Genomic DNA, 12,608 nt, shown 5'->3' on the forward strand with positions numbered 1-12,608 from the left:
GGCTTTGTTCCCTTATAGAGTCACACCGCACAGAGACCGGCCCTTTGCCTCTCGTCCACGTGGACCTTCAAACACGTGTTTACACCACCTCTTGTTTTATTTTTCCTATATTCTCATCAACTACCATCGCAGATTCTACCACTCACTTACACACCGGTGGTGGGGGTTTATAGTGGCCAAAATTAAGGAGTAATTTCTTTAGTCAGAGGGTGGTGAATCTGTGGAATTCATTGCCACAGACGGCTGTAGAGGCCTTTAAAGGATATTTCTAAGTCGGAAATTGACAGATTCTTGATTGGTACGGGTGTCAGAGGTTATGGGGAGAGGGCAGAAGAATGGGGTTGAGAGGGGAAGATAGATCAGCCACGATTGAGTGGTGAGCAGTTTTGGGCCCCATATCCAAGGAAGGATGTGCTGCCTTTGAAGAGGGTCCAGAGGAGGCTTACGAGAATGATCCCAGGAATGAGTGGGTTAACATATGATGAGTGTTTGACGGCACTGGGTCTGTACTCGCTGGCGTTTAGAAGGATGAGGGCGAAACCTCATTGAAACTTACCAAATAATGAAAGGCCTGGATAGAGTGGATGTGGAGAGGATGTTTCCACTAGTGGGAGAGTAAGACCAGAGGCCACAGCTTCAGTATAAAAGAATGTACGTTTAGAAAGTAGATGAAAATTCCTTTAGTCAGAGGGCGGTGAATCTGTGGAATTCTGTGAGAAATCTGTGAGAACCAGGCTTTGAGGCCGTTAATGGATATTTTTAAGGTGGAGATTGAAAGATTCTTCTCATAAATAATTTGTTTTATTATTTCAGGCTTCCTTGCCTTGAATTGGGAAAGGTGAGTTAGGTGTTTATCAATCACCAATTATATGGTCAAAGACACATCCATAATAATTGTGAGCGACACAACCACAAATTCATGTCACCTTCACCTTGAACGACTGCTCAGCCTGTATAACCTGAAGCTGGTTCCAACATGCTCCATCTACATATCCCTCTGTCGGTGAAGGGTCACCTATTCCTTTTCTCTAGAGATGCTGCCTGTCCTGTTGAGCAGGTTAGGCAACTCCTGTGGAGATAAAAACTGAGATAACTATTCAGATCTATGAACTGTAATTAGAACCAGGAAAAGTAATTTCAAGTCTGGGTAAAGAGATGCAACACCTGTCCCTTTACCTCCCCCCTCGACTCCATTCAAGGACCCAAGCAGTCCTTCCAGGTGCGACAGAGGTTCACCTGCATCTCCTCCAACCTCATCTATTGCATCCGCTGCTCTAGATGTCAGCTGATCTACATCGGTGAGACCAAGCAGAGGCTTGGCAATCGTTTCGCCGAACACCTCCGCTCGGTCCGCAATAACCAACCTGACCTCCCGGTGGCTCAGCACTTCAACTCCCCCTCCCATTCCCCATCCAACCTCTCTGTCTTGGGTCTCCTCCATGGCCAGAGCGAGCAACACCGGAAATTGGAGGAACAGCACCTCATATTCCGCTTGGGGAGTCTGCATTCTGCAGGCATGAACATTGAATTCTCCCAATTTTGTTAGCCCATGCTGTCTCCTCCTCTTCCTCAGCCCTCGGGATGTCTACTTCCATCCCTCAGCCCTCGGGCTCCTCCTCCTTTTTCCTTTCTTCTCCCCCCCCCCCGAAACATTGCCTATTTCCTTCGCATCATAGATGCTGCTGCACCCGCTGAGTTTCTCCAGCATTTTTGTGTACCAAAGTAATTTCAAGGATTAGTTTAGTTTAGAGATATGGTGTGGACTAGGGACAATTTGCATTTAGCTAACATGAAGTCAACATGACCAGCATCACCACCACAATAATACAGCACCAACTTCGATGGACTGCCATGTCATCCGCATGTTCAACACACACATCTCCCTAAACAAATCCTGTACTCTCAATTGAAGGAAGGTCGGCGAGCCCCTGGCGGGCCAAAGAACTGCTTCAAGGACAACATCAAGAACAGTGAAGAAATTCCACATCGCATCGAGCAACTGGGAGCACATTGCACTGGACAGGCGCTCCTGCAGGAAACCCATGCAAGAAGGAGCTGCACGTCACAAAATGGGACTACACCTTGTCTCAGAGACAAAGCGACAGCACCGTAAGGAGAGAGAGAAGGGGGCTCGACGACTACCAACCACCGCCAGTCTCCACTGCCCACGTTGCACCAAGGTGTGTGGATCGCGGATCGACTTCTACAGACACCTGCAGACCCACAAGTAGACGACCCTATGGAGAGGACAGTCATACTCTTCCAGTGACCACCAATGATACCAAGCCAATTACCCGATAAACCTGTACAATAGACAATAGGTGCAGGAGTAGGCCATTTGGCCCTTCGAGCCAGCACCATCATTCAAAGTGATCATGGCTGATCATCCCCAATCAGTACCCCATTCCTGCCTTCTCCCCATATCCCGACTCCGCTATTTTTAAGAGCCCTATCTAGCTCTCTCTTGAAAGCATCCAGAGAACCTGCCTCCACCGCCCTCTGATGCAGAGAATTCCATAGACACACCACTCTCTGTGAAACTAAGGAAGACGACAGTGAAGCTAGTAGGGACGACTAGGGTGGGGGAAGGACAGGAAGAGGGGATGCAAGGAATACTTGAGGTTAGAGAGATCAGTATTCACACCGCTGGGTTGTAAGCTGCCCAAGTGAAATATGAGGAACTGTCCCTCCAATTTACATTTGGCCTCACTCTGACAGTGGAGGAGGCCCAGGACAGAAAGGCCAGTGTGCGAATGGGATGGGGAGTTAAATGTTTGCCAACCGGGAGATTGCATTTTGTATTGGTGCGATTTGGGAGGGTGGATGAAGATTCATTAATCAGAGTAGATCTGGCCCTCTACACTTCCCTTGCCTCTGCGATAGTGCAGTAAAAGCTTAACCTGGCTGTAGATCAATTGTAAATATGGGCATAGAAATGGCAGATAAGAGTTTATCCGGAACATGTGTGACGGGTTGTACTTTGGCAGGTCAAATATTAGACAGAGAGAGGGATCTTGGGGACCAAGTCCATAGTTTGGGCAGCACAGTGGCCCATTGGTAGAGGTGCTGCCTTACAGCGTCAGAGACCTGGGCTCAATCCTGACTTACAGGTTTGTAGGTTAAATGGCTTTGGTAAAGATTGTCATTTGTCCCTAGTGTGTAGGATAATGCTCGTGTGATCACTGGTCAGCTCAGACTCACGTCTGTTACTGCACTGTATCTCTAAAACTAAAACATAGCTTTGTGAAAGTGGCTGCACAAGTAGATAAGAGTGATAATGTAGAAACAATGAAGTGCAGATGCTGGTTTACCATGGAAAGGCACATGGTGCTGGAGTAATTCAGCGGGTCAGGTGGCATCCGTGGTGAAGATGGATAAGTGGCGTTTCAGGTCGGGACCGCTCTTCAGACTCAAGTAGTAAAGAAGGCACATTGCCTTCATTGGTCGGTGCATTGAAATAAAAGTTGCAAGGTCGTCAGGTTAATGCGTTAGGCCACATTTGGAGTATAGTGTACATTTCCGTTTGCTGCAATACAGGGAGGATGTGTTGCCAAGATTATAAAGTATTAGCTACAACGTGTAGGAAGGAGCTGGAAATGCTGATTTATATCAAAGATAGACACAAAATGCTGGAGTAACTCAGGCAGCATCTCTGGGGAAAATAGGTGATGTTTCAGGTTGGAACCCTTCTTTAGACGTTATGGATGGCCAGACCAAATCAGGACCATCAACAGATGACCTCGGGAATGGTGGAGCCCATAATGGTCCATTGTTGGCTGGGGAATATGTGCTACGAAAGGGATACAGGATATGTTCATACCACTGCCAACCAGCTGTAAGAAGTTGGACAAACTTAGCTTGTATGCCCTGAGATTGTTTAAAGCTGAGAGACGATCTGATAGAACTATATAAAAATATGAGAGGCATAGACTGGATAGATAATTAAAAGTATTTTTTCCTTGGGTAGAAATGTCAAATATTAGAGGGTGCAACTTTAAGATGAGAAGAGGAATGTTTATTGGAGATTTAGAACGCTTTATTTTATACAGAGAGTGGTGGCTGTCAGAACTGCACTTCTAGAAGTGCTGGAAACATATGTTATAGTGGTGATTAAGGCGCGTTTAGACGGCCACAGGAACAGACAGGGAACGGATGGACGTAGACTATGTGCAGGCAGATATGCAATTTCAGTTAGCGTGTTGGGCCAGACGTTGTGTGCCAAAGGGCTCGTGTTCCTGAGCTCCTGAGCTGTGCTGTTCTATTTTGATCGGACTTCACTTGCTTTATCTTGCACAAAACGTTATTCCCTTTATCATGTATCTGTACACTGTAAATGGCTCCAATTGTAATCATGTATTGTCTTTCCGCTGACGGGTTAGCACACAACAAAAGCTTTTTACGGTACCTCGGTACATGTGACAATAAATGAAACTAACTAACTACTTTTGCTGGGGAAAAGGTGCTCTGACCCAATCTTAACCAGAATTAACGCTAAATATGTACACAGGGAATAACTAGTGCTGGGGAGGCACAATGACACAGCAGTACAGTTGCTGTCAGACCCGGATTCAATCCCGACTACGGGCGCTGTCTGTATGGAGTTTGTACATTCTCCCTGTGACCACGTGGGTTTTCTCCGGGTGCTCCGGTTTCCTCCCACATTCCAAAGATGTACAGGTTTGTAGGTTTTGGTAAAAGATTGGTTTTGGTAAAAGATTGTAAATTGTCCCTAGTGTGTAGGATAGTGCTGATGTATAGGGATTGCTAGTCGGAGTGGACTCGATGGGCTGAAGGGCCTGTTTCCATGCTGCAGCTCTAAACTAAACCAGTATAAATATGGTGATTGGTTTCCAGACTATTGTGACCAGTGACTCCTTGCTGTGTACACAACACTGTTGTTCTAATAATGAGCGGTCTTTCTTCCACAGCGGCACCTTGTGGTTTGGAGGCCATCACTGCTTGTCCATTTGATGCAAATCGTTCTTTCTGGTTCTTGTTTACGTCAGTAACCTGGATGGTGAAGGGAACCAGAGAGCCAACAGCGATTCGCTGCAGTTGGTGAACAGCTTCCTGTGTTCATTTTCACGCAGCTCCTTGTCCTGTTAAACTGCTGGATTGAGTTGTATCTTTGGCAGGGTCGACCGTGATTGTGCAAAGTTAAACAGGCAGACGTTAAATGATTTACCAAATGCTCCTGTTTGCTAGTTACAGATCCGATACAAAGTCATCTACTGAAGTATTGAGCAAAACACAAAGTGCTGGAGGAACTCAGCGGATCAGGCAGCGTCTGTGGAAGATACAGGAAGGAACTGCAGATGCTGGTTTATACCAAAGGTAGACACAAAATGCTGGAGTAACTCCGCGGGTCAGGCAGCATCTCTGGAGAAAAGGAATAGGTGACATTTCAGGTGGGAACCGAAGAGTGTGAAGAAGGGTTCCGACCTAAAATGTCACCTATTCCTTTTTGTACAGAGATGCTGCCTGACCCGCTGAGTTACTATGGCAGGCACACTGTGTCTATCTTCTGCATCTGTGGAGGGAGTGGACAGACAATGAATCGGGTCGGGACCCTTTTACCGAAACATTGACTCTGTTTCTCTCAGGTGACCTGCTGAGCACTTCCAATATTTTCAAATGTTATTTCAGATTTTCAGCATCAGTCATGTTTTGGTTTCATAGAGCCTGCTTGCGCGATAAATTGCAAATCTAGTTAAAAATCTATAGTTTAGGATTTTTCACACAGGGAACCAGTTTTCCCATTACGACATGACACTGTTTAGCGATACAGCCTAGAAACACGGCCCTCGGCCCACCCAGTGCACAGTCATGGCCGACCCATAGTCCAGTGATCACCCTGTGCACTAATTCTATGCTTGACACTAGGGATAATTTACAGAAGCCAATTAACCTGCAAATGTGGGAGGAAACCGGATCACCAGGGGCAAACCCTTGTGGTCACGGTGAGAATCTACAAACTACGTACAGCCAGCACCTGTAATCAGGATCGGACCCGGCCCTCTGGCGCTGTGAGGCAGCAACTAATCCGCTGCGTCACCGTGCCGCCCTTTGACATGGTGCGTTTCATTTCTTAGTCACACATCAACTTAATTACATGTAATAATTAATTGCATGTTCAGACACAGGGCTAATGTAGACACAAGGAACTGCAGATGCTGGGATCTTGCATAGAATACAAAGTGCTGGAGTAACTCAGCGAGTCAGGCAGCATTTGTGGAGAATGTTTCAGATGACGTTGGAAAGGGGTGATGTTTTGGGTCGGGACCCTCTTTGGACTGATAGTCGTAGGTGGGAGAAAGCTGGAAAAGATAGATGGGGTGCGACTATGTCTGGCAAGTGATAGGTGGATTCAGATTGGGGGGGAGGTTGGGGAAATTGATTGGCAGATGGGTGGACAAAGGCCGGAGACGTAAAGAAGACAAGAGGGTCTCAGATAGGATGAGATGTGGAGTGAAAGGTAAAGCTAGAAGGAGCGGGTGGAAGGGGCGGGGAGGGAAGAGGAGGTGGGATAGTGGGAGAAATCGGTGCGCACTGCTGGGATAGGGGAGGAGGTTGGCCACAGGAAAAGGTGGGGGGGGGGGGGGAGTGAAAAAAAGAGAGAAAAATAGAAAAATGTGGGGTGTTAGCTAAAATTGGAGAATCCAATGTTCAAATAAATCTTAGGGGTAATTTGGATTTCAAACCCCTCGGTTGCGATTTCAGAATTTTGTTGAGAGTTCTGAGAGAGCGGCACGGTGGCGCAGTGGTAGAGCTGCTGCCTGACAGCACCAGAGAACCAGGTTCGATCCTGACTGCGGGTACTGTCTGTATGGAGTTTGTATGCTCTCTCTGTGACCACGTGGGTTTTCTCCGGGAGCTCCAGTTTCCTCCCACACTCCAAAGACATACAAGTTTGTGTGTTAATCGGCTTCGGTAAATTTGTAAATTGACCCTGGTGTGTAGGATAGTGTTAGTGTTCGGGGTGAACACTGGTCAGTGCGGACATGGTGGGCCGAATGGCCTGGTTTTGTATCTCTAAAACTAAACTAAAATAAAGTACAGCTATTTTAAAGAAGTTCTCCTCTCTTCTGTGAGAACTCTATGAGACCCTCTCTCATTGCTCCCACTCTGTGATTCCTGCCACTCTCCACAGCCTTTCGTACAAACTTTCTGATGCCCTAAGAGTACCAAGGGGACAGAAGGCGCCCTATGAAGCTTCTCCAGCCTGTCATACCCTCAGAACATAGAACAGCACAGGAATAAGCCCCTCAGCCCACAATGCTTGTGCCTGCACATAATGCCAAGTTCAACTGATCTCATCTGCCTGCATATGAGCCATATCCCTTCATTCCTTGCACATCCTTGTGTCTACCTAAAACCCTCTTGAAACGTCACCATCGTATCTGCCTTTACCACCACCCTCTGTAAAAGAATTGCCCCGCACACCTCCATTATACTTCTCCCTCTCACCTTATAGCTGCCCCCTCTAGTGTTGGACATTGCCACTCTGGGAGAAAGGTTCTGACTACCCTATCGATGCCTCTCATAATGTTATATACTTTCTATCATCTGCCCTCAACCTCAGACGTTCCAGAGAAAACATTTATCCAACTTCTCCCTGTAGCTGAAACCCTCTAATCCCTTGACAGAAGGATTTGGTCTCTCCACATCTACCTATGTTTAGAGATGTAGTGTGGAAACATGCCCATCGAGTCCACGCCGACCATCGATCACCTGTACACTAGTTCTATGTTATCCCACTTCCGCAATTTGCAAAAGCCAATTACAGAACAAACACGCACGTCTTGGGAAGGTGGGACAAAACCAGATAAAAGCCCAGGCGGTCACAGGGAGAAACAGGCACACACACAGCACCTGTAGTCAGGATTGAACCCGGCCTCTGGTTCTTTACTGCTACCCTATACCTGTACAATAGAGCTAGATTTTGCAATGATAGGCGTTAATTAAGCACACAGAACATAACAAAAATACTTAAAATATTATACACAGGGGAGGCTGAGGGAGAGAGTTGTACCATCGGGTCTCCATTTTAAAGTAATATAGAATTAACACTTCCTGGGTTTCTGTTATTGTAGCTGTAATTTCTTTTAACATTGTACAAATTGTACAAGTTATTCCGGACACATGAAAAGTATATACTCACAGAGACATAAAACACCTAGGTATAAAATATAAAGCAGTGTAATAGTTACTAAAAAGGACATGCCTTATTGCTACAGCAATTTTTGCTTATTTTTCAAACGGTTCCACCACTTGTTCTGAGAATGTGATTTGCATAAATTATTCAAGTCTGAGAAATTTTCACACATCTCAAATTCTACAATATTTAAAATAAACTTTTCTAACATATCTCTTTATTAAAAGAGAAATAAAAATGTAATTCTCTTAGGCCAGACACAAAGGTTTACACCTTAGGTTTTTTTTTTGTTTCTGTTTCTACTGACTTGCACAATAATAACTGCAGATGGTACAAGAATTTAAGAACCTATCTAATGGTACTCGACACTTCCACAATGCCTGGCGCATTTGTGAAGGTCAATGAATGACCAAAGAATTACCAAACATGTATACTTCTAGCAAAAAAACCTTGGTTCCCATAGAAATAATTCCACGTCGCTTGATTGGATTCTAATATGTTAAAGCTGAAAATCCAAAACAAGGCATGATCTTGCAACACCTCATCACCTGTGATCTCTTCTTGTAAAGGTAAGTGGTTAGTTTGCATAATTTATACATTTGTTTTTTTTTACTAAAGAGCGTTTTCCTTCTTTATAAACCAGGAAAAAAAAACCTAAACTCTACAGATAAACGTCCTATCTGCAGCCACAGCTGTAGAAAGAGGTTTTTCGACATAAAGCTGTACAATGCAATCAAACATACTTACATCTTAGCTCATTTTACAAGTACAGCCATAATCAAGGCACAGAGATCATCTACAAGTATTCTTTTCAATAAAGTTGTACAAAATAATACATTTTACAGTCTGTACAAGATAATAATCCAGCAGTGAAACAAACAGGAAAATAAAGGAACAAATGCTCGGGCTATCAGCCTTTTTGCGAGTCAACCCGAAGAGGTTCACGATGGACAACTTGAACAAACATTAGTGTGTGGTGGTTTCAACCTAGGTGGCTAGGCCAAAGCAGTCCCTGTTCAAGATCTAACGTGTGATGAGACTCCAAAGCTCCAGGACCTCAAAAATATCTCCTACAAGTAGGACTCAGACATCCTGCCTCTTTACTATTCCTGTGCCTCAGTTGGCTTAAGACGAGGTCCTTTTTTCAGCCGAACTGCAATTGTTAACGCAGAAAACTGTGAAACTATTAAACGTTCTGGGTGCTGCTACATTGTGTGATCTTCCTCGATAGTTTATTTGTTTTAAATTACCCTGATGCAAAAAAGTGCATTGTCGTCCTAATATATATTTTCCCCGTCAAGTACTCTTGAGCATTGTGTTGTAGAGAAACCCAGCGAGAGAGAGAGAGAGAGAGAGAGGTTGGTAAATGGGCTGTGGTCAGTTGCCCAGTTGCGGGGCGGGACTACAGGGGGGGGGGGGGGGGGGGGGGGGGGGGGGGGGGGGGGGGGGACAAGAGTGATGAGTTTGTAGGGAGATGGGTCTGAGGTACATACTCAGACTTCAGTCAAGACATGAGAGGTAACCAGAGGTCTCGGTGGAACCAGTGGGTTGGGGGGGGGGGTGGGGAATACGGCGGAGTTTTGAAGAAGAAAACAAAACGAACACAGAGCGTGGTGCACTAAATAAAGTGAAGTCAGGAATGAAGAACAAAATGGCGTCGAGAGAGAGAGCAACATTGACACACGTCTCTCGCATTTCTTCCACCCCTGCGCGGGTCACGTCGAGGGTACGGAAACCAGCAGAGTCCAAAAACCAAGGGGTCAGATTGATTCTCCATCATAACAGCTCATATTGCCGCAGGTGCATTCTCTGAATAATGTCCCGACAATCGTTGAATACCCTGCGAATGTTTTCCGTGTCCACCGCGCAGGTGAAGTGCGGGTAACAGTAGTGGCGTCCATCTCCGCTCGCTGTACTGATCCTCTGCAGGAAGAGAGGGAAGCCTTCAGACGAGAGATACAGCACAGAAACACCGAAGACAGTGTCAACCGGGACCGACGGTCCCTTCCTACACAGCGTTGACACAGGTCCTTTGGCTCCACCGATCTGCAGTGACCAGCGATCCACCCTGTACTCTAGATCTACCCTACATACTAGGGATCATTTACCGACATAACCTACAAACCTGCACGTCTTTGGAGTGTGGGAGGAACCCGGAGGAAGCCCATGCGATCACATAAACTCCGTACAGACAGCACCCGTAGTCTGGATGCAACCCGGGTCTCTGGCGCTGTGGGGCAGCAACTCTACCGCTGTGCCACCGTGTGGCGCTCTGCTCTAACACTGAGGGTAAGACAGTGGGAGGGGTGGTGCTTCTGGTAGTGGACTGAGCACTGAGGATGGACACTCAGAGCTGTGGATGAAGGAGGAAGGTGAGGAAAATATTTTGGCATTCTACAAAGAGAGTGGTTCTAACCCGGGATTTCAGGGCTTTGTGGAAACAGAATCAATTAAGCGCAATTGGATAGGCGGGAATGATTGGCTGGGTTTTTGGCTGAATTGATTGATTGAGAGTATGGAAACAGGCCCTTCAGTCGACCGAGTCCAAACTAACCATCGATCACCCACTCACACTAGTTCTACAAACCGGAGGCAATTTACAGAGTCTAATTAACCTACAAACCTGCATGTCTTTGTGACGTGGGAGGAAACTGGAGCACCCGGAGGAAACCCACGTGGTCACAGGGAGAACGTGCACACCCCACACAGACAGCAGCCGTGGTCAGGATCGAACCCAGGTTTCTAGCGTTGTGAGGCAGCGACTCTACCAGCTGCGCCACTGCGGGGAATTAGCTGGGGATTGGGGCTGCTCCACAATGGGTCAGCATGGACTCGATGGGCTGAATGGCCACTATGGCACCTCCCGCGATGGAATACTCACAAGAAACTCGTCTCGTACAAAATATTTTGCTCTTGTAACTCTGGCATCTTCTCCAGGTTCTGGTGTTGCTGCTCCCAAGACATAAAAGGTACAAAGGTCACAATCTTAAAACAGATTTGCTGACTTTTCTGGCAACTGCCAAGGGTCACTGAACCGTTCAATGAAGTGCAATGTTCCTCAGCTCTGCAGGACGAAGGATTCCCAACAAGAATCCTGTACAGATCAGGAACAGCAGGTTCTTGATCCAACAGGATCGTGGACAACCCTTTCCCTGCTCGTTCCCCATATCCCTCCATTCCCCGGATTCCAAAACACCTGGTGCTGGTTTCCATGTCCCCAATGATGACGAAATATAATTTAGTTTACAGATACAGCGTGGAAACAATCCATTCGGCCCACCGTGTCGATCAAAGATCACTTGTACACTAGTTCTATCCTGCACACTAGAGGGTAATTAACCTACAAACCTGCACATCTGTGGAACATGGGTGGAAACCGGAGCACCCGGAGTAAACCCACACGTTCCGGTGAACACCACAATGCAAAGATAGCAGTACAAGTCTGGAGCTCTCTGATGCAACAATTGCAGAAATAGATTATAGAAAAAGAAACACACACACACACACACAAAGTGCTGGAGGAAACTCAGCGGGTCCAGCAGCATCTCTGGAAGACAAGGATAGGCGACATTTCAAATTGGGACCCTCAAACTGAAGAAGGGTCCCGACCTGACATGTCAGCTATCCACATCTTCCAGAGATGCTGCTTCACCTGCTGAGTTCCTCCAGCACTTTTGTTTCCCTAATTTGTTACTGTAATTGTTGCTTGAATTACTCTAGAACTTGTGCTTTTTTTGGTAAACCAGCATCTGCAGTTCCTTGTGTCAATAGATTAAGGACGGTGGGACAAAGGCAGACGTGATTAGCCATGATTATAAGGGGCAGGCTCGTGATGTCTGATGGTCTACTCCAGGTTCTCATGAAGTCATAGAGATACATATGCCCACTGACCAACATGTCCCATTTACACACGTCCCACTTGCCTGTATCCCTCTAAACCTGTCCTATCCTTGTACCTGCCTAAATGCTTCTTAAACGCTGTGATAGTCCCTGCCTCAACTACCTCCTCTGGCAGCTTGTTCCATACACCCACCACTCTGCGTGAAAAAGTTACCCCTCAGATTCCTATAAATTCTTTCCCCCTTCACCTATGCCCTCTGGTTCTCGATTCCCGCACTCTGGGCAAGAGACTCTGTACATCTACCCAATCTATTCCTCTCATCATTTTATACACCTCTAAAAGATGTACACCTATATATATATATATATATATGTATATATACATCCTTCTGTACTCCAAGAAATCGTCCTCGCTAGCTCAACCTCTCCCTATAGCTCAGGCCCTTGTATCCTGGCAACATCATCGTAAATCTTCTCTGCACCCTTTGTAACTTGATCATTCCTGTAACATGGTGCCCAGAAATGAGCACAATACCCTAAATGTCTTATACAACTGCAACATCACCTCCCAACTTCCATACTTAATACTCCGACTGATGAAGGCCAATGTGCC

The 12,608-nt window shown here is 46.2% G+C and overlaps 1 protein-coding gene across 2 annotated transcripts in view; it reads right to left on the minus strand.

Moving 5' to 3' along the window:
• Positions 1-9,567: 9,567 nt before the first annotated feature.
• Positions 9,568-12,608, minus strand: part of LOC129696467 (guanine nucleotide-binding protein G(s) subunit alpha-like) — a 219,322-nt gene continuing 216,281 nt past the window's right edge. For both annotated transcript variants that reach the window (XM_055634388.1, XM_055634390.1), the window contains exons 11-12: positions 11,037-11,104; positions 9,568-10,078 (exon numbers count right to left, since the gene is read on the minus strand). In XM_055634388.1, the coding sequence (XP_055490363.1) occupies positions 9,932-10,078; positions 11,037-11,104 (215 nt within the window). In that variant the 3' untranslated portion in view covers positions 9,568-9,931. The remainder of the gene's footprint in view (positions 10,079-11,036; positions 11,105-12,608) is intronic.

This window comes from Leucoraja erinacea, chromosome 4, assembly GCF_028641065.1.
Source record: "Leucoraja erinacea ecotype New England chromosome 4, Leri_hhj_1, whole genome shotgun sequence".
Lineage (NCBI taxonomy): Eukaryota > Metazoa > Chordata > Chondrichthyes > Rajiformes > Rajidae > Leucoraja > Leucoraja erinaceus.